General features: G+C 50.0%; 1 protein-coding gene across 6 annotated transcripts in view; it reads right to left on the bottom strand.

Annotated features, from left to right (window-relative positions):
• Positions 1 to 26,196, bottom strand: part of Atp11a (ATPase phospholipid transporting 11A) — a 107,729-nt gene that overhangs the window by 54,539 nt on the left and 26,994 nt on the right. For all 6 annotated transcript variants that reach the window (XM_075986174.1, XM_075986173.1, XM_075986171.1 and 3 more), the window contains exon 2: positions 1,644 to 1,766. In XM_075986174.1, coding sequence (XP_075842289.1) covers positions 1,644 to 1,766 — 123 coding nt within the window. The remainder of the gene's footprint in view (positions 1 to 1,643; positions 1,767 to 26,196) is intronic.

Genomic DNA, 26,196 nt, shown 5'->3' with positions numbered 1-26,196 from the left:
ACCTGAGCTGCTATTTAAGGAACAATTATAAATTCCCGGCAATGCCTCACAGACTTGCACTTCGGGTTGCATAAGCCCAGTGTCAGGGGAGGCCCAGAGCCCTGCCTCCTGTCCAAGGGCCAGGCTGTGCTTACTTTCTGGAGACATCGCTGGCTACTTGTCACTGAGATGAGGCACTGGTGTGCGCCACAGGTGCTCACTCCTCATGCCGAGAGCCTGCTAGGAGGCTCTACGGGCTCAAGTGGTTCTGCCAATTCCTGGCCTGTCCTCCCTCTGGCCACTCTCTGCCAAGAGTGTTGACTTAATTCTGTTGGTTCCTGCTCAAAAGATTCCTGGTATGAAGGAGCCTCTCTAGGAGAAATTGCTCCTGAACACCCCTGGGAACTGCAATTCCCACACAACCTCTCTGTGGATTTCCTTTCCAGAAAACAAGAAGGCTGTGGTCGTTCTTGTTCTCCAGGGACAAGAACAGAAGATAAAGCCTCTCAGAGTCAACGTGGGCAACAGGCCACAGATGGCCGAGAGCAAAGGAGTGAGGATGGGGTTCCCTCGCTCTCCAAACACTGCTCTCAGCTCAGTCAGGATGCTCAGCTCTTCACAAGCATGCCTTGGCAGACATGTCTACATGCAGATGGCACACACACACACACACGTGGACACATGCACTGCATGCACACACCATGGTAGGGGGGGTACTGGGTCTGTTAGCGGAGGACTCCCCTTCCCAGATGGGACGGGAGGCGTGCTTCTGTCAGCTGTCTCCTCGTTATCAAGCCCGTGTCACCTCAGGGGACACTCGTGTGGTGGGTCTTACTAAGGAGTGTATTTTACTTGCCTGTGTTGTGCTTCTGGACAAAAGCTATTGCAAATTCTTTGATGGTGCTGTTACAAAATAAATAACCATATTTAAAAAAATCCTAGAGAAGGTACCCTTTAGGGTCATAAAACCTTCTCAACAGATGCAGGGCTCTGAGTTCAGAGAGCTCAGCTGACCTCACAGCACATTCACGGGAGCAGCTGTGGTGCCAGCGGCTCCTTCAGAGAGCAGTGCATGCCATAACAACCAGGTGCCCATTACACCGGCTCCCTTCTTGGGACCCTACCTGCATCTCAGAACATTTGGGTGTCACTTACATATCTGCACCTTGGCCACACACACTCACACACCCAAACACGGTACGCACATGCAACACGTGCAATGCACACACAGTGTACAGACATGTTACACAAATGCATGTTTTGGGGGATGTCTGCTTCTCATCCTCTTGTCTGAAATCACTGAGTGAGGAGACCCAGCTGCACTCTTCCTCCCATTCTGTGGCACTGAGCTGGCAGTCCACAGCCAGGTGGTGTATGGGGAAAGGGCAGCACTGAGATGGGACTCGTGCCTTACACTTCGAGTCTGAAGCTCTACTGGGGGAGACTAAAGGGGAGTGGAGAGGGTGAGGCCCAGCAAAGCACCCTGACAGCCCTGTAGGAGTGGAGCGGTGCTGCCTGGCACGAGGACAGTAGTCAGGAGCACTGTGACTGCGGGAGAGAGTGACAGCCTAGGGCAGCTGCACAGGAGCACCAGGGCTGCTCAGAGATGCTGTCCTTTGTGCACCCTCCCTCAGGCAGAAACTCAGAGCAGAAAGTGAGGCTACCTTGGAGGAGACGATTCTGTTGTCGGGGTATCTCTGTGGAATGTAGGCCTCTGCCCCTGGAGGGGGCTCCTTGTGTCCCACGTAGATGGTCCGACTGTCCACCCAGTTCTCTTCTCCTGCACACTGTGGAGCAAAGAGCACGTCAGCATGGGCAGGGAGCCTGGAGTGCAGACCCTCCCCACCATGCTGCCACACTGAAAACAGAGACCATCCTGATGTCCCGGAGGCCAATGCGGCTCCCGGGTTCCCTACCATAGCCTGGACATGGCTGGCTTAGCCCTACAGGTGAGGGATTTTAGTTCTATCCAAATCCCCAGGCAGACACTGACACAGTGAGTGGCTCTCCGCTCAGGGAGAGGCCCAAAGCACTCTCATACTGGGCACCGACAGGAGCTGCATGAGGCTGGGGGATTGTGCTTTTCAAATAAGTGGTTAGCTGCCAGGCACAGAACACTGCATCACCTTCCTGGGCGGCCTCTGCTGCTGGGGAAACTCTCAGTTCACAGCCAGTGAAGGTACTGCCTAGCAGCCTGGCTCCTGTGTTCTGTTCCAGCCACATCCTTCCTGGCTCTCCAGTCTTTTTAAACATCAGTCCCTCTGATCAGCTACCTGCTTGCTGAGGCCATGAAGCCCTTCCCATTTGTCCCATACTATGGCTGCAAGACGCATAAATGTGTACATTCTGCTATTGTGTTTCGTTTTGTCTCTGTGCATGCTCCCACCTGCGCTTTTTTCTCAAAAGGGCCCAGCTTTATTTGTGCAGAATAAACAGTTCCAACTGTGGCTACATCCCTGGGAGCCTCTGCTACAGGAGCCAACTTCCCAGCCCTGGGGTCAGATACAACATGGCCACTCCCAGAGCAGTGACTGGTCTTAGCCCACAATGAGCCGAGTGAGCATTCCCTCATCAGGATCTCAGGATCTGGCTCCTCAAAGGGAGCTTCCAACTAAACCAAACCCTCTAATGGCTGCCCAGAAGGTACTACCTTAGAGTAAAAGCCCAGCAGCCCCGCCCAGTTAGAGATGACTTCATGTGCCTCCTCTCTAGCCTTTCATTTTGTGGAAACGCTGATGAGTATAGGGGATGGGGACCAAAGACTCATCAAGAGCCACACGTAAGACCTCTGCCAGGAAGGCCGGGAGGGCTCCACCCCTCCCTGCTCATGGAGAAGACAGCTGTCCTGGGGCTCCTCACTCCTAGGGGCCAGGTCTCTACACTGAGGAGAGTGTTGTAACACAGGGGTAAGAGAAGAAGGCACAACACTTTTCAGTGCCTGGTAACATCCCCAGAAACCATCACACTAAGCTTCAGGAATAGCCATGAGTCCCCACTGAGACTCTGAAGGCTGAAGTCACACCACAGCCCCAGGGACATCCACTTAGAGGGGAACAACACTTTCCTCTCTACCCTTCAGGAGGAGAGATGTTTGGGGTGAAAACACCTCCAAGTCTATAAAACAGGAGCCCTGGAGAAAATCGCTGTGACCACACAGAGCAGCTCCTGGGGTACCCTGGCTCCTTCTGGCCCCTCCTCGATGCTCTTCTCACATCTTGGATCCTGGGAAGGTCTCATCCTCATGCCCATCAGTGCAGCTGTGACAGATGCACTAGGCTTAGTGGCTGGGGATGCCTCTGAGCTGAGCTGGGAACTAACCTGGGAAGGGTTAACCACAGGGCAGTGAGGGTTTGGACGAGACACTGAAGGTCAGGATCTGTTCTCAATGTGCTAACACAGACAGTTAAATATTAATTCCTGCTCTTCCTGACCAAAGCCAGGAGCCAGAGCAGAGCTCCTACGAATCATTTGACTGCCTCGGTTTTTAAAATAAAATCTGCAAGCACTTGTCTTCGACGGACGCCAACTCAGGTGGACCACAGGAGGCGCGGACCACAGCAAGGGTTTCAGATTAGCAAGAAGACCTTCAGGGTGGAAGAAGGCTGTTAGGGTTTGGCCCAACCAGAACAAACAGGCACTTAGTAGCAGCAACAGAGTCTAGACCAGCCACAGGACCTTGTTCGCATGACTAATTAATAAAGTACTAAAAAGAACAGATCAATAACCCCGAGAACGGTTAGACAGCACTTCATGATAAGGCAAGGATCCAGGCTCTGTCCTGAGCATCACCGGAGCAGAGGTGACAAGTCAGCAGAAGACCCTCCAGCCTATCACTGCAGAATCAGGACTAGGTGGTTCTAAGACCTCCTATTCCAAAGATCTTGGAGAGAAAGAAGCAGGTTGTGGGGGCAGTGCCTGCACCCAGAAAGGCCAGTAGGCACTTCAGAGGCTCAGCAAAGGAGCACCAGAGTTATAGCCTGGGAAGATGCAGGCTTCGTGAGCAGAACAGCCTGCAGCTAGCCTGAGGGGTGCATTTTCTTAAATGTGAGAACCAAGCAGGTGTGTGTCACTGAGTCAACCCCAACGGCCTTTGCCAAGTGCAGCAAAGAGGCAATGGGCTGATGTCCTGCCCAGAGACTTGCCTACTGTCCTTAGCCCTCACTTCCACTCAGACTATAGGCGACAAATATAAAACAACTCAAACACAGAACTCTGAAGCACAGAAATAACTCTAATATTTTTGCCATATTGGTGTCAGATGGATTTTTAAGAAAATAAAATTAAAATACAGATTTTTTTCAAATAGTCAGTTGCACTATTTGTCCATTACTTCACTGTGGGTAATGGACAAGCAAACAGGAGACTACGGTGACCTAACACACCTGAGGGGCACAGAGTCCCTGGATGTTTTACTCCCAAACACACTGTGCCCAGATGGTAAACGGTCTAACCTCAATAACGTCACTCATGTTGTAAGCATGAGCGTCCAATTGGTAGAGCTCACAAGAGCAGGACAAGAAATGTTCTAGAATACACTAAAGACAAAGCCACTCTAGCAAGAAGACTCATCATCCTGCCACTAATCAAAAAACTGGAAAGAAATTGTAGAGATATCATTTGTCGTTCCCCTACCAGTCGCGATCACAGCACTTCATCGTGTCTCTGTGTCCCTGTATGATGGAACTCTGTGATTTTAGCTAGACCCAGCCCACACTGCATCCCTCTCAAAGCCCTGGGTTATCTCTCCCCAGCTGACTATGGACTGGTATACACCCTAGTATCCTCTCCCCACCTGAGCTGCAGTGTTCTCCACCCCTGGTGTGCCCCTCTCCCCCAGCTGACTATGGACTGGTATACACCCTAGTATCCTCTCCCCACCTGAGCTGCAGTGTTCTCCACCCCTGGTGTGCCCCCCTCCCCCAGCTGACTATGGACTGGTACACATTTCTGTCACAGTCACACTAAAGACCAAGGCAGAGCTGCTGGAGGATGACTGCTGTACTCTGCAGGTTTTCCTAAAGGGTCCTACGGTCTGGGCAGGTATTGAGCTTCTGCTGACTGCCCTTCACAGGACAGCTCATCTCTGGTGACTCTGAGTCCCCACACAGACCCTGGGAAGTTCTTCTAGCAGGTAGGGGGAGACTGGAGACAGCGGGTTTCCGTCAGGCTGAGCAGGCTCCCCTGCTTGAAGAAAGAAGCACGCAGAGCTCTAAACTGCATTGGGAGAACATCCCAATGCTGAATCCCTATAGAAAAGGGATTTAGAAAGCCAGCTTCCCACCCATCTTCAGCCTGCTGTGGGAGAACACGAGCAGCACTGACCACTCTCTTCTCCTGGCCTCAAGCCCGAGGGCACTCAGAACTTGAGTAGTCTCAGCACCTGAGGGGTATCACTCAAGCAGGGCTCGAGAGGGTCCCATGACCCCTCATCTGCAGGATGCGATGCTCTGAGGCACAAGCCTTCTGCCACCTTTTTCCAGAGTTATCCCGGAAGTTTCCTCTGGGAGGGAAGGTTCAGGCTGGGGGCTGCCCTCCACCCCCTCCAGTCAGGGATCTGTAGGCAGACATGTGGACCACAATGGACAGTTCTCCAGGGACAGTGATGGTCTTAGCACTACATAGAACTCTGCTGTGCACACATCAGATTCACATCTTCCCTCAGCCAAGGACAAGCGTGTCTGTGTGTACTTGTGAACACAGTCTGTGGATTATGTCATCTCCATCTCTAGAGATAAATAGTATCTCAAAGCATCTCTCAGGGAAGACGGTTCACCACTTCTGAGCCAGGAGACACGTGGGCTTCAGTATGAAGAATCTGCCTTCTAGTTTTCAGGCTGATGAGAGAACCAGTCATCAGGAACAGGAAAAGTAAAGAAGGAATCAGGTCCTCAGTCAAGTGAAACTCACTTATGGAGGTTCCACTGAAGACACGCCCTGTTCACTGGAGAAAGCATCTCCTGGAAGTCTGGGACCCTTTGCAATTCTTGGCTGGTTCTACTCTATCCAGAGATAGTGAAGATTCTGGACCCTCCGGAATGATGGACAGGGAGATACATGGCTAGCACGACTGCTACTAGCCCAGTTTCCCATTGCACGCCCCCATATTTCAAGGCCAATGTATCCAATTTTAAATGGAAAGTGGTTTCAGCTTACTCTGAATTTGCCAACTACCCACACTCACCCCGCAACCCCCTGCCCCAGGGGAAACAACCAGAGTTCTGCTGATCACTGGACCTGACCCTGGCAAGGAGGGTGAGTGACCAGACCTTAGGGTAAAGGTCATCGGGCATGACAGATCGGCCCTCACTTATGATCCACACAGGGCAGAGAGGCGAACAGAGCTCACTTCTTGCAGGGTATGGCTGCACCTACAAGTGTCACACAGGCGGACTGGACCTGTGGCCATCATTGTCTAAGTGGACCATACCTTGAGGGAGATAAGCAGCTAACACACAATGACAGACCAGGACCTCATCCTTGCAGGACAGCAACTACACAAAGTGTTTCTGTGACTAGGAGCTTCAAGAAAGAGAGAACTAGGATGTTCACGTCATGTGCTGGACTCAGAACTCAGGCAGGCGAGGCCGGCCACGGAGGGCCACAGGCACTCGGAAGAGGCACCAGGAGGTGGGGACCATGTGGTTCCACTTATAAGAAGCAGCAGGAATGGCTGCCCGGGTAGGGTGGGCGTGGGGAGAGGAGGGTGTAGATGAGGAGTTCGCTGTAGGGATAAGAGTATGGTACGTGAGACTGTGGTTACAGCGGCACAACTTGACAAATACACAAAATCATTGCACTGTGCTTTCTAGACAGGCTCGTCACAGGATCACCAGGTTCTAAGTCAGGTCATGATTCAAAATAGGCGTGGCCAAACTCTAATGGCTTCTGCTCTTCCCCTCAGGCTGAGGACACACCTTCCCCTTCTACTACTGCAGGGAAAGGAAGGAAGCTGACTTCCTAAATGCTGTCTTCTCTCAGGTTTAAGAAGAAAAGGCAATATTCTTAAGATTTAAGGAGAGTTTCTGGTTAGCTGTGTTTTTATTTTATTTTTTTAAATTTATTTATTATATATATAGTGTTCTGGGCACCAGATCTCATTATAGATGGGTGTGTGTCATCATGTGGTTGCTGGGAATTGAACTCAGGACCTCCCAAACAGCAGTCAAAATTACTTCTTCATCACGTGTTTCTGTGGGAGTTTGCACATGTCAGTGTGGGTGCCCTCAGAGGAGACGGTAAGATCTTCTGGAGCTGGGGTTATAAGTGGCTGTGAAGGCCCAGAGTGGGCGCTGGGAACCGAACTTGGGTCCTCTACAAGGGTGGTACCAGAGCTCCCAGCCCCCGCCCCGAGTCTAGTTTTTAATGAAGCATTTCACTGAGTTCAGTGGGTCCCCAAAGGAGATGCCTGAAGCAGAATGGGGGAGTGAAGCCAGGTGGAGGGTGGGTGGCCCAGAAGGAATCCTCACAGGTGCCTCTGCAAGCACATGGATGACAATCTTGCTGCCCTAGGAGGGACAATCTGCATGGGAACTCAAAATTCAACCAGAGAATGACCCAGTCACAAAGTCCACCTCTCCCAGCAGCCCACCTCCACCATCAGTCATCAGCTGCTCCAGTTCAGCTACAGAAGTCAGCACAAGGGACAGGGGCAAGCTTTAAATAATACACAGGAAGTCCATCCTGGCCAGCGTTAGCCACCTAATGGAAGCTTCGAATTTCAGCTGAAACAAGCGAAACCCACTAACCAAATTACACTGTGGGGACAGGACAAACATGTCACTGAGTTCAATTCCTGATCGATTAACGAAGGCAGTTCCTCCTGAGGATGATATCCAGTGACATATCTCTGCTGTGGTGTCTGTTTATGACTGTAAATGGAAAATCCCCTGTCCAGCACGCACTCAGGTCAAAGAGGTGCCCTGCCAGCTCCTGCTCCCTCATGGCCACTTTCTGTGATGGGGTCCCCCTCCCCAGTACATCCTCTGTCTCCCATAGTCCAGGCCAGTCCCGTCTATCCTGGGAGAGGGAGTCCTTCGCTCTGCAGCCCTAGGGCTGCCTCAGGGACAGGAAGGGGAAATGCAGCCTTCAGCAGCTTTCAGGCAGCCATCTCCTCCCAGCTTCTTCATGTCTAGACTTGTGGCCAAGGTCCAAGGTGCTCAATGAAGGGGGAACCCCAACAAGCCTGTTCAAGGCCAGGGTAGAAATCCGGAAGCCATCCTGTCATGCTCATCAGACTCAACTTGCCCCTCTAGCTACCTGCAAGGCTCATGGGGTATTCCTCTGCCGTGAACACGATTCCTAAACACAAGATCACTTAGACTGCAAAAGGACATCGACCATCCACCTGATTTGGAAATAGTCGATGTGAAAACCATTAAACACTCACTGCCTAAAACATAACTTCCCGGATCCAGAACTAAAATAGAAAGAGAAATTGTAACCACAAATGACTTTGGCTTGCCCTGGGCTCGCCCTCACTGTGCACAGCAGCAGCAGGAGGCACTGAGCTCCTGGGGTTTCTGGTGGTGCAGGGTGAACAGGTGGGTGGGGAAGAGCAGTGACAGCGGGAGCTACACAGAATGACCAGCATGCCGGGACTGGGATGACAGTCCAGCCTGAGGAAAGGCCACTGGGGCTAAGGCAGCCAACCCCCTCCAGACTCACCCGCAGTGGGCAGACTGAGATCCTGCCTGCTACATGTACTAACTAGCTGCAGCTTCTCTCTAGCCTTGATAGGAGTCTGGTGAGGATGGCAGGGGGTGGGCGGACCGCCCTGGGCAGCATCGCAGCTTCCCTATTGGCCTCCAGTGACTCATAAGAAAGCATTGAAGGCTTAATCAGTGGTTCTACAGAGCCATGCCAGGACTACCAGCATTGCTGACTGGAGAATTAATAGTAACTTCAGGCCTAGTGTCGGGAAACTGGGAGCTGTTTCCACCATGCAGATGAATAATGTCTCTGGGCCATGTGCCTGTGGTGCGTATGCTACCAACAGTCTGTCCACAGGACCCACTCTCCCCTGGGTGGCGCAGGGTAACGGGTGCTGGAGGACTGTGAACCCAGGTGTCAGCTCTGAGGTCAGAGTCTGCCCTCCGGCATCAGGGGAGACTGAGCTGACACTGGCCAAAGGGGAAGACGTCTTTTGGAGGCCGTGATGCCTGCCTGGCTGTAGATGACAGGGACGCTGGTTCTGCTGCCACTCACCTGTGCCCTAGAGCTCTGGTCCTGGCAGATCCTGCCTGGCCCTCTAGCCCTGGCATGGTGCCAGACTCAGAACAGAGATGAGCTGGAGTGCAGAAGATCAGTGCTGGTGGCACCAATACACTGCCTGTCAGGCATGGGTGGTGATGGTACTTAATGAGAGGAGGAGGGCCAAGCACCCAAGAGGAGGTATAAGGAAGATGGAAAAGTTATCAATGTCTCCACCTACAGAGTTGCCCACGAACCATGAACATGCTAGACACAGATCTTCGTGTCCTTAGTTATTAAACTTACAACGTGGTTCCCATTACTTCCTGACAGGAAAGCGGGGATGAAGCCAACAGATGTCTGAAGTCAACTGCAGCCCCTACAGAAAGGGCCTCTCGTTGGTGGGCTGGCAGGCAACGCAGCTCCGAGAGCAGCGAAGCTGGTCGGGGCTGGTCGGGGCTGGTCGGGGCAGGACAGAGAGTCCACAGCGGTACCCAGCCCTTTATCTCCCAAAGTCACGCCAAACCTGTCACGAGTGGCCAGGCATGAGAGCCAAGTCTATATTTATCTTCTACAACTGGTTCCCTCCTTCCAAAGATGAATGCGCCAGAAAGATCAGCAAATGTACCCAAATTCAAAAAGAAAACATTGTGGGTACACATGTGAGTTTTAAGAATCTGAAATTATATACCTTCCAACTGCACTGTGGGCATATTTACAAAATACTGAATATATTTCTAATGAAGACAAGTGCAGGGCTGAGTCAGTAATTATGGGACACTGTTTAGTGAAAATACTGACAAATTGGGTAACAACACCACACACAATTACTTCAGAAAGCAGTTCAGCTGGAGAAATCTCAAAAATCACAAACAAAACCCTGAGACCTTGGAGACAACACTGTTTTGGAACTGGGGCTGAGCCTCAGCTCCGAGGGTTCCCACCACGCGGGCATGACGGCCACACTGCAGGCGGCACAGGCTAAGCAGACAGGCGCTCTTGCCAGGTTCACGTAGCTCCCATCACTGGCGCTGCGGCAGCTCTGGGGAAAGTTCCTGCTTAGCATGGAATAAAAAGATAGGACAGGGAGGAAACTTCCCAGACAAACCATCCTTGGATAAATCCTGGGAGGAAAGAAACGGCAAAGCGGATCTGAGCATAGAAGGAGCTGCCCCCAGAAAGCAGACCTGGAGGGTCAGATAAGACCCTGGCCAACTTCAACCTCCACCCTCATGGTGATGACCCAGCACAGCCCAGTTAAGCAGACACACACCTAAAATCTTTGCCCAAGCCAAGATGGTGACATAGATGTGCTGTCTGACTGCCAGGGAAGCCAAACCTCACCAGGGTGAGGTGGTACTCAGGCTGCATTTGGCATCATCACCCACTAGACTCCAGGATGGCACGTGGACAGTGGTCTGCATGGAAGAACAATACTGTACTTAGATTTTTGCCAAGAAAATAAGAATGCAAAGTACCCCTGACAGTTACTTGCACTGGCAGCATGATGTAGTAGCATTTGGGGCATGTTAAAGTTCATCTACATTCACTATGACAGTCACTGTGGCGTGAGGACACCAAATAGCAGATTAGGCTGGAGGTGGTCCACTCAACGGGGAGGGTGTCTACAGCTCCAGAAGTCCCACAAAGATACCATGACTGTGGTAGGCTAACAGTGGGGACTCCCTGGACCCTCTCCAAAGGACAGGCAGTTATGTATGACCCTCCATAGGGAACCCTCCTTTGAACCATTCACCCATGGAGGTGTCTAAAAGGTAGCCCCCTTGCCCTGACTTGGGCCTCTGCATTCTCAGGGGATACTCGCCATACATGCATTGTTGCTCCATCTGTCTCATCCCAGAATCACAGCCCAGCATCCCCTGCATTCTCAGGATACTTGCCATGCATGCATTGTTGCTCCATATGTCTCATCCCAGAATCACAGCCCAGCATCCCCTGCATTCTCAGGGGATACTCGCCATGCATGCATTGTTGCTCCACATGTCTCATCCCAGAATCACAGCCCAGCATCCCCTGCATTCTCAGGGGATACTCGCCATGCATGCATTGTTGCTCCATATGTCTCATCCCAGAATCACAGCCCAGCATCCCCTGCATTCTCAGGATACTCGCCATGCATGCATTGTTGCTCCATATGTCTCATCCCAGAATCACAGCCCAGCATCCTCTGCATTCTCAGGATACTCGCCATGCATGCATTGTTGCTCCATATGTCTCATCCCAGAATCACAGCCCAGCATCCCCTGCATTCTCAGGGGATACTCGCCATGCATGCATTGTTGCTCCATCTGTCTCATCCCAGAATCACAGCCCAGCATCCCCTGCATTCTCAGGGGATACTCGCCATACATGCATTGTTGCTCCATATGTCTCATCCCAGAATCACAGCCCAGCATCCCCTGCATTCTCAGGATACTTGCCATGCATGCATTGTTGCTCCATATGTCTCATCTATCCCCATGGCAGACTCGAGTGCAGCACACTGAAGCAGGAAACCAGGAGGCAAAGGCCCGTGTGCTGTCGTTTCCCACTCCCACACAGCATCCTCATCAGAGAGAAACTGACAGGAAAAGCACATCCCTGAGTCTCTGCCCTTAAGGTGCATTGCTAGGGCAGCCACAGCCCTAGATGCTGAGACAGCGATCCAGGCAGCATCTCTTTGCATGCTGTCCCAAGGGAGGGGGGGCGGGTACAAGAGGGCCTCATGGCAATAGTGTGTCCCCAGCGAGGGAGGCAGAGGGCACTCGTCACGATAGAAGAGGCAGTTATGCCTACCAGTGCCTTCCTAAGAACTTCACACTTCAGAAGTCCATGTCCATGCCTGAGATGCTATCCTGGGGACACACTGCTGTCATAGAAGGGTCCTCAGGTGAGGCAGAGGCATTTCATACATACTCAGGAACATGGTACCTGCTGCTCCTGAGCTGCGAAGCTCAGTACCAATAGGGGAAAGGTTACACTCAGGTCCCCGTGCTCTCCTCTGGCTGGAACCTGGCAGCACCCACTGAACTGGTCACATGCTCTGAAGAGCATGCATGTTTCAGTCAGCATAAGAGGTCTTCACTCTCAAAAGCTATGATTCACCATGAAAATATAATGAAACAAATCTTCACCATGAAAATACGGTTAAACATCTCCACTTGTGTTTGAAGTTCACTTAAGAAATGCCAGTTTTCCTCTCGATTCTTTGGACTATTTCTCAATCTCGGCTCTATGATACAAGCACACTCAGAGTAGTGCCGATCAAACAGGGAAGAGGCCAAATGAGGTGCATAGAGGGTGGCGACAAAGGGGTGCAGCACGGGCAACATCCCAGGAGCCTGCGGTTCTGGGTTAGGACAAGACCAGCCGTGTGCCCACACCTTCCCAAGCTACCCCTCCACCAGGGTAGAGTTGGTCTAGCTTATGTGATCTATGGCTAGCTCTTTGCCAGGCGGGTTCCAGGCTAGTGGGAGGAGCAGAAACTGCAGAGGCACAACATGCACACCTTGCACGGACCTCTTCTATTCAATGGCTGTCCCTGAAGCAGGAGGCCATGGGAGGCAAAGGCGCCCACACAAAGCTTCTCTGCCTCTTGGTTCTGCCTAGTAATCTCTGCGAGGTGGTGCCTGGGCCAAGACTTGCTTAATGGAAAACCAGATGAGGTGGTGACAATGGCTCAATGTCACAGCCTAGGAGGGTTGTTTCTGTGCCTTTTGGGTATACTACAGTGGTGTCCCTGGAACAGTGCACGTGAAAACCAGCTCAATTTGACTTGTACTTTACATGTGACTTGGGCTATGGGCTCAGGACAACTCTAAGTACGGATGATTCTCAGCATGTAAGCTGTCCCCAACACTATGAAATATCAATGCCAATGCCCAGTCCTGCTATTAAAATGTCAACTGCCAAGATGCCCAAGGCATCCTGAGCATCAGTGGATCATCGGCACTAGGCTCCCGATAGAAAACCACCGTAAGACAGTGAGCAGGCCTGCTAGGTGGCGTGAAGAGCAGGGTGCTGTGCTGACTGGAGTCCCTGTCCTCATCACTCCTTCCAGAACCCCAGAATGAATCAGGAGAGGCAAGTGAATTAAGAAAATGGCCGAGTCTTCCTCGGCGCCTCAGTCCTCATAGGCCTCCTGACACAAGGGAAGAGGACGCCTCCCCACCCAGCAGAACAGGTTTGGAAGGCAGCAAGCCCTATGAAGTATCTCCATGGAAACTGGCACGCATGGGTAATTTAAAGCTCCAGTCTATGGGGGTGCGAGGCACTCCTGTGTGAATACAACTGGTTTACACTATTTTTTGTTTTTTGTTTTTTTTCCGAGACAGGGTTTCTCTAGCTTGGAGCCTGTCCTGGAACTAGCTCTTGTAGACCAGGCTGGCCTCGAACTCACAGAGATCCACCTTCTTCTAACCTCCCGAGCGCTGGGATTAAAGGCGTGTACCACCACCTCCCAGCTCTGGTTTACATTATTAAAACATGGCTGGGACAGGTTTTAGCTAACGCAGCAAATACAGCCACAAATCAAACTCATCCTTCCCCTGACATTTCTAATAATGGAGCTTTTCACACTGACAGTTCACAGCCTGGGAACAGAGGTGTGGGGGTGGCAGGAGCTCCTCTCTGCTTGCCACCTCCTTCAGCCTTGCTACAGACCTAGACAGAGCTGCGCTTGCTGATCCACCAGGCTCAGGTCTCTGAATTAAAGTCTGCCTTTGACTATGGAGTATGTAGGGCTAGAGAAGCCCAGGGATTTGGGAAGCATCCAGTATTTTGACAGTAACAGAATGGTACCCAAAACTAAACTGCTGATCCCATCTGAAATGACTTTCAGTCTTGTTTGACATCTGTCTTTCAGGTCATCCTTACAGGCGAGGGTGGCTTCTGTATTTAGTAATCAAGTTAAAGATTGTTCTAGTATGTTTTTATTGTCAGTACCTTTCGAAATTAACAGTCTAGCTGGGCCTGGTAGTATACACCTGCCACCTGCACTGCTCAGGAGCTGAAGCAGGAGGATGAAAAGTTGAACTGTGTGAGTTCAAAGCTAGCCTGGGAAACTTAATCAGACTCTATCTCAAAATAGAAGAAAAAAGCAAGCTGGGAACGCAGCTTAGGGTGGGACATTGCCTAGTATATATGAGCCCGAGTTCAGTAGCTCTACAACTAGGAGTGGAGAAGGGAAGGATTGATAGAACAGGTTCAAATTTGGCCGCACAGAAGGTAGCTTCCTCACGAAGCTCCCAGGGGTGGGGAGTCTGCACTTCGTGCCTCTCCCTGAGCTCTATGCGGCACACAGACCAGTCATGCCTTCAGGAGAGGCGGCCATGGCAGGGATGCTTACTGCTCCATAGAAGACACCAGAGCAGGAAGAAAGCAGTAAGAGCCCCTCAAACAAGTCTCGGGTCTCACCAACTTCAGGGAGAGGATCAGGAAGAGGGAGGCTGCGGGTCTCAGGGTCTGAGCCACACTGACCTTCAGGAAGACTCATCCACAAACTCTGCCACTGGAGCGCAGGAAATATGAGCCTTTGACTTGTGAGGGCTCTATCTAGCTATTCCTTTGAACTCAGTTGGGGTTGGAGGTCACTGTTTCAGTGTGGGGATTCTGCTAGTAAGGACACATGAAGTAAGACAAGAATGGCCACTCTGGTTGTTTCTGGTGTGACATCCACACGATGTCTGATTCCAGCAGGCTTGGAGTCAGCCCTGGCCACAGAGGACCACCACAGAGGACCACCACAGAGGAAGACCCAGTGGACGGCCACTAGAAGCGCAGCACCCAGTCAACTCAGGCGAGCACTTCCCAAATTCAGTGCTGGTGGAGAACATCTGCCCCAAGCTTCCAAACCTGGCTGGGCCACAGGCCTGTCAGAACATCCACTGGCTGCATGCTGCCTGATCCTGGGCCTTGGGAGGTCCTGTACTTCAGCACTTGGAAATACCAAGACAGATAGAGAGAGGACCTCTAGGAGAGGAGATGGAGCATACAGTGAAAAAGCCTGGACAGGAAGAGAAAGGCTTCAAGACAGGGACAAACAGAAGCACACTGACACATCCGCCAGGATGGCACACAGTCAGAAGACAAAGGGGAAAGGCCTGGGCCTTCCCATGAACCCAGGGTCTGAGGTAATCATTACACTTCCTTAGCAAAGGGAAAAAAGTCGACAAGGGACAAACTCCCAAACCTTCACTTGCAGACTACAAGCGCTAAGAGCATCTGGCGTTTTTTTGTGTTTTGGGTATTGGCAGGGGATGCTGGAGAAGGGTCTCATTATGCAACCTAGGCTGGCAAACTCGAATTATAGGCTGTGCCAAGACTGCCTTTTTCTTTTTCTTTTCCCCAATATATATTTTTATTGATTATTTGAAATTCCATACAATGCACCCCAGTCACACTTGCTTCCCATTCCTCCGAGGCTCATTAAGAACTACCAGGATGGGCCAGCAATGGGCTTCGTAGGTAAAGTGCCTGACACCAAACCTGATGATCCAAGTTCAAACTCCAGGATCTCCTGCAAGCTGCCCTCTGACCTCCACATGTGCACACACATAATAAATGAATAATCAAATTAAAACAAATTACAGCAGAGCAGATGATGCTGCAGTCCCATGGTTCCTGTTTCCATTCTCCCTGGTCCACAAAGTCTAGCCAACCCTGTAGTCTGAGTGTGCACAGCATGCTATTACATCTGTGTCTAGCTACAGTGGGGCTGGGATGAGGCTACACTCTTATCCACCTGTGTATGTGGATAAGTGCCTCCCCTGACGCTATCTGTACATGTGGTAGATGTTATCAGTATCACATTTGTACCAACAGAAATGAGATAATGACTTATCTGTATTGATAAACACACAGGTCATTCCTTTCAACCTCTGTCCAATAGCCCATAGAATCAATGGACGATTTATTTACACAACTCTGAGACCTTTTCCCGTTTTTTTCCCCCTCCCCATTTACAAACTGTGCTGTGTAGAGAGGCTTCTAGGCTTCGCCAGGTAACAGAATCCAGGTTTGTAACTTAGGCATGGTGAGCTGCAGGGGAAGATGCTCTCCAAGACGGGCCAGAAGGACTGAACCCCATGTTCACGTGACTCTTGTTACCTCTACCCTCTGACCCAGGCAGCAAGTTTCATTGCTGTCCTGTGCAAGTTTCTTTTACTTACTGGCTTGTCTGATTATTAATGTGGGCTTAGCTCTTATTGATGTGAGCTTCCTTTTTTTTTTCAACTATTCTTAAATTTTTTAGTTGTTTTTACTGTGCTATACACTTTTCTCCACTGCCCTCCCTTTCTCCCCACAACCCCCCCCCCTTCTACCCTCTCCCATGATCCCCATGCTCCCAATTTGCTCAGAAGATCTTGTCTTTTTTCTACTTCCCATGCAGATTAGATCTCTCTTGGGGTCCTCTTTGTTGTCTAGGTTCTCTGGGATTGTGAACTGTAGGCTCTTTTTTCTTTGCTTTATGTCTAAAAGCCACTTATGAGTGAGTACATATTATATTTGCTTTCTGGGTCTGGGTTACCTCATTTAATATGATGTTTTCTAGATCTATCCATTTGTCCGCAAATTTCAAGATGCCATTATTTTTTTCTGCTGTGCAGTACTCCAATGTGTAAACATACCACATTTTTCTTATCCATTCTTCAGTTGAATGGCATCTAGGTTGTTATCAAGTTCTGGCTATGACAAATAATGCTGCTATGAACATAGGTGATCACATGTCCTTGTAGTATGAATGAGCATCCTTTGGGTATATACCCAAAAGTGGTATTGTTGGGTCTTGAGGTAGGTTGTTTCCTAATTTCCTGAGGAATTGCCATATTGATATCCAAAGTGGCTGTACCAATTTGCACTCATACCAACAATGAAGGAGTGTTCCCTTACCCCTAATGTGGGCTTCCTTACACCACTCACATCACACACACACACACACACACACACACAGAGAGAGAGAGAGAGAGAGAGAGAGAGAGAGAGAGAGAGAGAGAGAGAGAGAGACTATGAGAATCTCTCTGAGCCCAGAAAGCCTGCCTGTTTGGCTCTACTCCAGCATGCCTCAGGGATCCCCTTGCCTCCGCCTCCACGGCACCAGGATCACAGATGCACACTTCCGGCCTGGTTCTGAGGGGTTTGGATTGGGGTCTTCTTTCTTGTACAGCAGGCATTTTCCTGGTGGAGCCATCTCCTTGGCCCTCACCTTCTATTTGGTTTCCTTTTTCTCACAGAGGTGTAGAAGTTCCTTTACAGGTAATGATGCTAATTTACAGGAAGCCAGGCAGACAATGTTAAGGACAGCACTTTAGCTTCTGGTGCCTCATCAGAATGACAGTTTCACATTTGATGACTTGGAATTACCAGTGTTTCTGAAAACACTTCCAAAACCTTGATGGCTCTAAAGGCACATGATCAACTTCTCCTCCCTGGGGATATAGATTTGGTGGTTGTCTGCTTGGCTGTCTGCTCCACTGCTGAGCTGGTTAATGAAGGAGCCCTGTAGTGAGCTGAAGTGACCTGGTAACTGTGGGGTCTGGATTCTGACCTTGTCCTTCATCAGAACTCAAAGGTCACAGACACATGTCACATGACCAGATCGAGATGCTGACACCCAACTCTAGGAAAAGACTAGAAGAGCAGCGTGTTCATGGCCTCGATCAGATGAAACTATGGGCAACAGGGATCCGACCTGCCAGACTCTCCAGTGTCTTCCAGGTCTTAGCCACCAAGGCATGGCAGGCATGTTCCCAGGGAAAAAGAACAGGGTGGAGAGTCACCCTACAACCCTAAGATACTCACAGGGGCAGGTGGAGGCTGAAGACCAAGCTGTCAAGAGTGACCTCAGCTGCTGTAGGCCCGCTGTGTCACATGGTTCTATAAAATCAGACCCAGAACAGGCCACAGAATCCAGCTGTGGTCACATCCAGTGGGTATGAGCTGTTCCAAGTCCCACACCCAGCACCCTCAAGAGGAACAAACTTAAGTTTATATGGGAAATTGCTCCTTATTTTTCACAGGCCACCATATTTCAAACATCAGCTGGATTTTTATCAAACTCAGGTAAAGCCATAAATATTTATTGGCAGCACTGACTCATAGCCATATCTGAACAAATAAGTGCACGGGACTGGAGCCTCCGAGCCGGAGACAACGGTGCAGCCTCTGCACCGCTGTTACTGAGCACCTGCGTGAGCTGCCATGAACTGGCAACCGAGTCTGAGTTCAGATGGACCCTTGCAACAGGCGTGCTCAGAGGGGGAACCCTGAAGTGCACTTATGTTCTGTTGCTATCTTCCTCCTGCTGAGCCCAGCTCAAGTTTCCCCTTACTGGTGCACCTCTGTACGGAACAGGGCACCTCGCAGGCCACGCCCCTGCAGCAGGTCCTATACCTGCTCTGTGGAGAGATCAGAATCCTCCTCTAAAGACCCCTCCCTGAACAATCCTCCCACGAGCTTTACCTTGGAAGAGAAAACCAAGGGCAGTCCCTTGTCTGGTGTCTGGATAGATTATGTGGATGAGGCTGAGGTGTTTCTGTGGTGTCTGTGTCCTGTACAGCCCTGCTCAGGGGGCACAGGTACCCTTGGCCCACCAGGTTTACATTCCTGCGTCTGACTGTAAGGTATGCTGCAGAGCAGAGGGCTGGCTGCAGGGCCCACCAGTCCACAGTGCAGGAACAGCACAGGGCACTGACTGGACAGGGCTGTGCTTTCTGTTGTTTTTTTCTTTCTTTTCTTAAGGCGAAATCAGCTTTCATGAGCCATTATGAAACAGGCAAGCCATGACGGTTCTCCAAGGGGAGTTTGTTAAACCAACAAGGGATTGTGCAATTAGACCCCATTTATGAACCAACTTCCTTTTGTCTGGTTGGAAAAAACCAATCTGTCTAATTAAATAAAACAAAACAACAACAGAAAAGTAAAAGCTTAGAGAAATTAATGCAAACCTTCTAGACGATCTTGGAAACATCTTTAACAGAATAAGAGTGTTTGTCTCCAATTTCCCCTTGGTAAAGGAGAGCACACTCACAGAGCTACTGATGACAGTGGAGAGTTTACTTCTGATTTCAACGAATTCCCACACAGGGTGAAGAGGAAGGTCTCATCCCCCTGGCCGGGCCTGTGCAAGGCGGACCATGTGAAGAACATGTGTAGGTGTCTGCTGGGGGAGGGCACAGACTCACAGACAGCACCAACAGAGCATGACTGTCTTCCATGGATGTCAACTCTGAAATCTCCAGACACTGTAAAGTGTCCTGGGGTGGGAGGGATAGGCAGAATCACTCCCAGCTGAAAACCTCTACCTCAGAGCAAGACGGATTCAAGTCTAAATGATTGCACCTGAGCAAGAAGATAGCTGGGGAGGGGCTGTGAGGCTTGGGGGCCTTAGAGATGGTGTAAGGGGGTGCTTTGGGACATGGCTCCTCCTATTAACAGAATTGAGTTTCTGCAGGTCTGAGTAGAGTGTAGAAAGTAGACCGTCCTCCGCACTAGGGTGTGTCTCACAGCCGTGCACGTGACCATGAAAGGAAACAGAGATGTAAAGTGTTTGAAGGATAATGAGGAAATGATGGTGGCTTGCCCTTTGTCAGGTGTGGAAATGATCAGTTTGGAAAACAGTTATCAAAAGCAGGTGTCCCCAAAGTAGTAAACACAAACGCTCGCTGCTAAATTGTTCATTCAGAACAACTGCAGAAAGCAGAAGCCTTTAAAATGTTTACTGATGAGTGGATACAATGTGGCCCGTCCTACAGTGCAGCAATCCAGCATGTCAAGGAATGAAGCTCCCATATCTGCATAACATGTATGTATCCTGTAAAATCTTTACAGACTGGTGAGTGGATACAATGTGGCCCGTCCTACAGTGGAACAATCCAGCCATATAAAAGAATGAAGCTCCCATATCTGCTGTTAACATGCATGAATCCTGATGACATTATGTTGACCGAAACCAGCCAAAACCGAACAAATACAGAGCCCAGAGTAGGAGAATCCATCAAGGTAAAGCGCCACCACCTGACCCACGTACTTCAGAAGGTGAACCCATGTGCATGCTGAGTGGAGGGTGACCTGGAGTAGGAGTGGAAACTCTACTCCTGTTTCCTGTTGTCCACACAGACTCCCACACACGATCAAACCGAGCACGCCCTTTGAAACTGTGTGAAAGCTCTGAGCGCTCAGCCCCAGGAGGGAGTTAAGAAGCCCTGTCCATGTCACGTCACAGCTCCCTAGTCACTCAGCCGCAGCACCTCCCCAAGGCTGCCAGCCTCAGTCCAGGCTTCACCTCTCCAGGAGAGAGGCAGGAGTGTGGATCTCCCGCCTTTCTGGGCATCTGCTGTCTGTTCTGCCAGACACCTAGCACTGAGCCACCTCTCAGCTCTGCTGGGGAACTTCACGTGTGAGCAGCACCTGAGCTCACTCTTTCAGAGCAAATCTTTTGTTCTCTTAGGGAGGAAACAAACCATGATATAGTGCTAGCTCTCCAGTCCCTAAACAGCTTGTCATTTTCACAAAGAGGGGAAGCACTTGGTAGTGTTCACTCACTGAGCTGGGAAACCTCAGGTTCACCCAGTGTTTTCTATCAAATGGATTTTTACATTCTAGCCCAAAGGGTCATCTAGAAAATTAAAAGTTCCAGGGTCAATTTCCTCTCTGACTGCTGCATCTGAGTCACTGTGTGCTTGTGAAAATCAGACACTCTGTGGAAAGCAGTCACTCTGTGCCCAGGGAAAGGGGCTGGCTCCAGAAGGCCCCAAGGCACCAGGTCCACTGTGCTCACAGCCCTTCTGTAAGATGCCACCACAGTTTCATGCCACCTACACACATCATCCCGCAGACGCTGACATCACTGGGGCAGCTCTCTGGTTGCCTGTGAGAGGAGGCAGCCTGGCAGATGGAGGAAGTGTGTGCAGTATGCTCACTTCATTTCAAGTATCTTCAGGTGAAAAGGAAATGCTAGAACTAATGGAAGCCAAGCAACATGGGCTACATGTGTTCAGTGCCAGTCAGAATGTGACATGTTCTGTGGGCTCACTGGAAACACTGTCCAGGAAATGCCGAAAGAGCGTCGCGCCAGGCTCTGGGAGGCACAGGATAATGTGGACACAGACGAGTGTGTCACAAACCACAGGGCTCAGAGAGGAACATCCACCAAAGCAGAAGTGGCAAGAGTCCAGCGACAGGGTTAGGAAGTGTAAGTTCCTAGTCTTTCTTACATTCGCTTCTAACATAACTTGCTTAATTATTCATTTATATAATTTAGTTTTCAGTAATGGACCTAAGACTATTGGACATCTGGCAGCTGGCTGGCTCTGTGTTCAACATAATGGCGTGTCTGTAAGAAAGGGCCCAAAGTAATGGGACCAAACAACTATGGACCAAGACTTCTGAGCCAAAATAAAGCACTCCTTATCAGGATGACCTCAGAAGGTTAGTCCGGGTGGTGGTGGGATGCTCTCAAGCCAACAGGCAGAGAGAGTGGTGGTCCAGCTCCAAAAGGGAACCTGAGACTTCCTGAATCAGATCAATTCTCCTATGCAGGTTTTGAAAACGCAGCTTGAGTTGGTAAAACATCAAATCTAAATAAATAAGAACAAGACCTATTTTTGATCTGAATACACCTTCTAGTATTCACAAATATCCACAGAGCCAACTAAGACAGGCACAAGGAAAAGCTGAAGACAAGGGTTGCTTGGCACCTAAAAACACACACCAGCAAAGCACACTGGGTGTTCTATACCTTGTTTACTCTCAAAGTGACAGCTTCCTGAGTCTGTCACCAATGTGCAGGACACAGGGAACATAGAGCTGCTTTGTCCTGTAATACTCCCTGCCCCCACTTCTGTGATGGACAGGGGCTCATTTCAAATGCTTTCAGTCAGTCATAATTTTGCATCCTTTACCCAAATAAACAGCAGCTGGTACTCCCATGTTGGGGAATAAATCCACACAAAACTAAGTTTTAAAATGTGGTTGCTGGTGCTGGTAGATGGCTTAGGGGGCAAAAACACCTACTACCAAGCCTGACAACCCAAGTTTACTTCCCAAAACCCACAGACAATGACATCCACATACATGCTGTGGAATGTGTGGCCACACACATACACGCACTCACTCACACACAAGTGTGCGCCCACAGATACACATGCACTTGCTCGCACACAGGTGTGCACTCACTCACACAAACACACAAAGTCATTAAATATAACAAATCCTTAATTATTTATTTTATTCTTGTTTAGATTTATTTATTTTTTTTTATTTTTTTGAGGGGTGCAATGAACTTTATTGATGGTATTCAAGAGAGTAGGGCTCCCTAAGCCCCTCCTGCTATTCTGGGGGTCTGGGATGGAAACCGTGAGGGAGATGTTCAGTGTCTACAGCAACAAAGTGGTGGACCTCATGATTTATTTTATATGTATGTGTACCACATGCATGCCTAGTGCCCAAGGAAGTCTCAGAAGACAGCTTTGGATCCCCTGAAATGAGAATCAGAGATGGTTGTTCCCCACTTGTTATGTGGGTGCTGGACTTGATCCCAGTTCTCTGCAACAGTGGCAAGTGGCTAACCACTGAGTCATCTCTCCAGCCTACAATATATTTTTTAAATAAAATAAAACGTAGTTTTTTTGAAACATGCAATTAACATGCAGTGAATTAGGCCGCCAAACTGGTTAATGTACTGCTGTGAAAATGAGCCATTAATAAATTTTTAATTTTCACGTTTCCTTTGAAGGCCAATTCTCATTATCAGGACTCACAAGAGAGGAATGGGCACCATCAGATAAACGTCTTCACCTGTCACTTCATCCATATGACTTATAGGATCCTCAGAGAGCCAGTGCAAAATCACCACGAATCTGGGGGAGTCTTTCCACCCTCCGGAAGCCTCTCCTCTTCCCCAGTGTTCTGACATCAGGCTGGGAACAGCCCCAGGCCCACATCCCTCTCTAGACACCAGTGCAGAGTAGTAAGGGAATAACGGAGTAAGGGAGTGGCTGCAGCGGCAGCAAGCGCAGCCTGGAGGCGAGAGTCCTGAGTACAGGTGCTGGACGGCACAGGCAAGCAGCACTGATGGAGGCCCTGCTCATGCTCTGTTGACGGCTTGGCGAACTGCCTGGTCCTATGTCCTTACTCCAAGATAAATGTGAACTTTATGTAACACTTGCTCACATTTCCCCTATTACAACCTCAGTGCACGGGGCCTTGTCATCACTAGTTGAGGACTGTCAGAGACCACGACCCCAGGTCTACTACCCAGGGACCCTGTGACACAGCACGAGGCCTGGACAGTGGTCTGACACTGCAGAGACTCCTGCACAGCAGCAGAGACCTTGTACCGAGGGTTGACACTGCCGGCAGAACACGAGGGGATCTCAGGTCAAGTGCTCACCCATGCTATACATTGAAAGGAGGCCGTGAACATGTTCCTGGGAAGTTGCCAGAGTCACATTCCCTGTGAGCAATGGCCCGGGGACTTGCAACCAAGAAAGGGCAGATGGTCTCCTAAAAGACCATCCCAAGCAAGGAATGGTGGCATAAACCTGTAGTTCCAGCACTAGAAAAGCTGAGGCAGGAGGATCATCGTGAGTTCCAGGTCAGTGTGAGACACAGAATGAACCTTCTCTGAAAAACCCATGCCAGAGACCACAGCGGGTAATTTAGCTATATAACTATCTTATGCATGTGAGTACACACACACACACACACACACACACACACACACACCACATCCAAATGTTAAAAGACAAGTAAAAAACCGCAGAACTATTCACGGCACTGAGATTATTCCAGAGTCCAATTTTAGGCTGCATTTGTGGGGCTTCCCCATTTTACACCAATTAAAGTCTGCATCTGAGTTTATATGAGTTGCAGTCATAGAGCAGGAAGCTCTATAACACACAGTTTCTGGTGCTTAATCTTCACAGCATCTCTCGGGATAGAGGGCCACCGCCATTCCTGTCTTTCAGGTGTGAATCAAGGCACAAACAGTAAAAGTTTTAGTGTAAAAACAAACTTCTCAACAATCAAGAAAACATGTGAACAACTCAGAGTTTAAGGCGCTCTCACAGGTATTCATAGACACAAAAACACCAGAGGAACAGCATACTCATAATTACGGACATGCCATGACACAGCAATGTGACACCATGTGTCACCTGCAACACCAGGAGAAGGGAGCACCGTCAGGGACACAGGGCTGTAAGGGGTATGTGGCCACCCTGCCGGCAGTGCTGGGCAAACAAACCAGCACAAACAGCAACAGATCCACACACAGGCGCCAGAACAAACAGGTCCACAGTGGGGATGGAGACGCACACCGGCAGGTATTAGTTCTGCTGGGGAGTGGCTGGGTCAGAAAAAGGAATGAGGAATAATTTAGTGAGGAGCTAGCCTTCACAGCAGAGAGTGGCAAGACCCAGGGCAACACTTCCGAGGTCGGCACCTCTGCAAGGGGCAACTTTCTACTGTTTGTGTCTTCACACCTGAAAAAAACGGAACGGCAGGCAGTGTTACTCCACCCTGGGAGACCAGAAACTGTGGCACAGAGCCACCTGCTCTACAAACGCAGCTCAGACGGAGATTTTAAATGTTGTAAAATGGGAAAGCCACACAAACACAGCCTAGGGGCAGGCAAATCAGCTCTGTCTTTGCCTGATTGTGGCCTCAGCATCCTCCCAGGGGAGAGCCTTGTCCACACAGGGTTAGCAAGGAAGCAGCCCGAGGAACTGATGTCACAAGTGAGGGATGCGCTGCCCCCAGCTTGCTGGCTGTCAGTCACGTGTCCCTGAAGATGCAGGTAACCTTCCTCTTTGGTGCTCCAGCAGAGCCCCCACTTATTGAGCACTGACTTCCTCGCTTGCCTCCACTGTCTCTAGTATCATGATGGATGCTTTTTCCTTCTCATTTTGGGTATCTCCTTTGCCCATTTTTACCTCCAGGGCTTTTTTTTTTTCAGGGCTTTTAATATAATAATAGAAAAACAACTGCAGCTCCTTGTAAATATTCAATAACTCCTTAGTCAATACTAGGTACATTTTCTGAGTTCACTGTTAATCTAAAGGATAGTTCTTCAATAGTGAAAGGCTTTCAGAGTTAATGTTAAAAATAACACAAAAGCTTTCTAGAAAGAAAGAAAGAAAGAAAGAAAGAAAGAAAGAAAGAAAGAAAGAAAGAAAGAAAGAAAGAAAGAAAGAAAGAGGCCATGGCATCACAGCAGAAGGCTGGGATGGGATGCCATCCAGACTGCCCAGTCAATGCTGCTTTTAAACACAGAGCCAAGACTTGTAAGGCTGGACAGGATCCACAGAAGTGCCATGGACCTCTGTAAGAGCAGAAGGTGCCAGGTCATATGCTCAGAGAGTCACAATCACCGGGTTGTTGCAGCTACTGTCCCTAAGGGGGGTTGATGCAGCTACTATCCCTACGGGGGTCATTTGGGTCTGCGCAGCCTGCACGTCCTACCAGCCATTCACTGAGCACTCCACATGTTGGCAAGCCCAGGAAGTCTGCACTAGGACCCAGCAGACCCAGCAGCAGGAAGCAAGGTCAAGGTCATGACACCACCTGACTCGACTCTCAAGGGCCCTCAGGGGGTGAGTATGAAGCTTTACCAACACCAAATCTGAAGGTTTGGTTTATGCAGTGTGCCCGACAGGGTGAGGTCATGTAGCGGGCACAGACGTACCCCAAGCCCAGGTCTTGCTCAGCTCTTTCCTGTGGATGAAGGACACACTCGCTTCTGCGAAGGGGGATGGTTAAAGTGGGAGAGAATGTAAAATACAAAGGAGACACATCTGCAGCAGCAGGGCTACCAACAGTGGGCTGGACCTGAGGGGCCAGGAACCAGGCTAGACACTGTAGGAAACCACAAGCCTGCTGCCACACATAGCATAACGAAGATGCTGGTGTCAGTGAGAAGGGGAGCAGGAGTCCCCATGTCTGCTATGGAGTGGACAAGAAGCTAACTGTGAAGTCAGCCTGGAGGGAGGCTCAAGTCAGCACACAGAAAGATCCACACCCTAGGTCTTC

The sequence above is a fragment of the Microtus pennsylvanicus genome, chromosome 9, assembly GCF_037038515.1.
Source record: "Microtus pennsylvanicus isolate mMicPen1 chromosome 9, mMicPen1.hap1, whole genome shotgun sequence".
Lineage (NCBI taxonomy): Eukaryota > Metazoa > Chordata > Mammalia > Rodentia > Cricetidae > Microtus > Microtus pennsylvanicus.
This window is presented reverse-complemented; position numbering and strand designations above follow the sequence as displayed.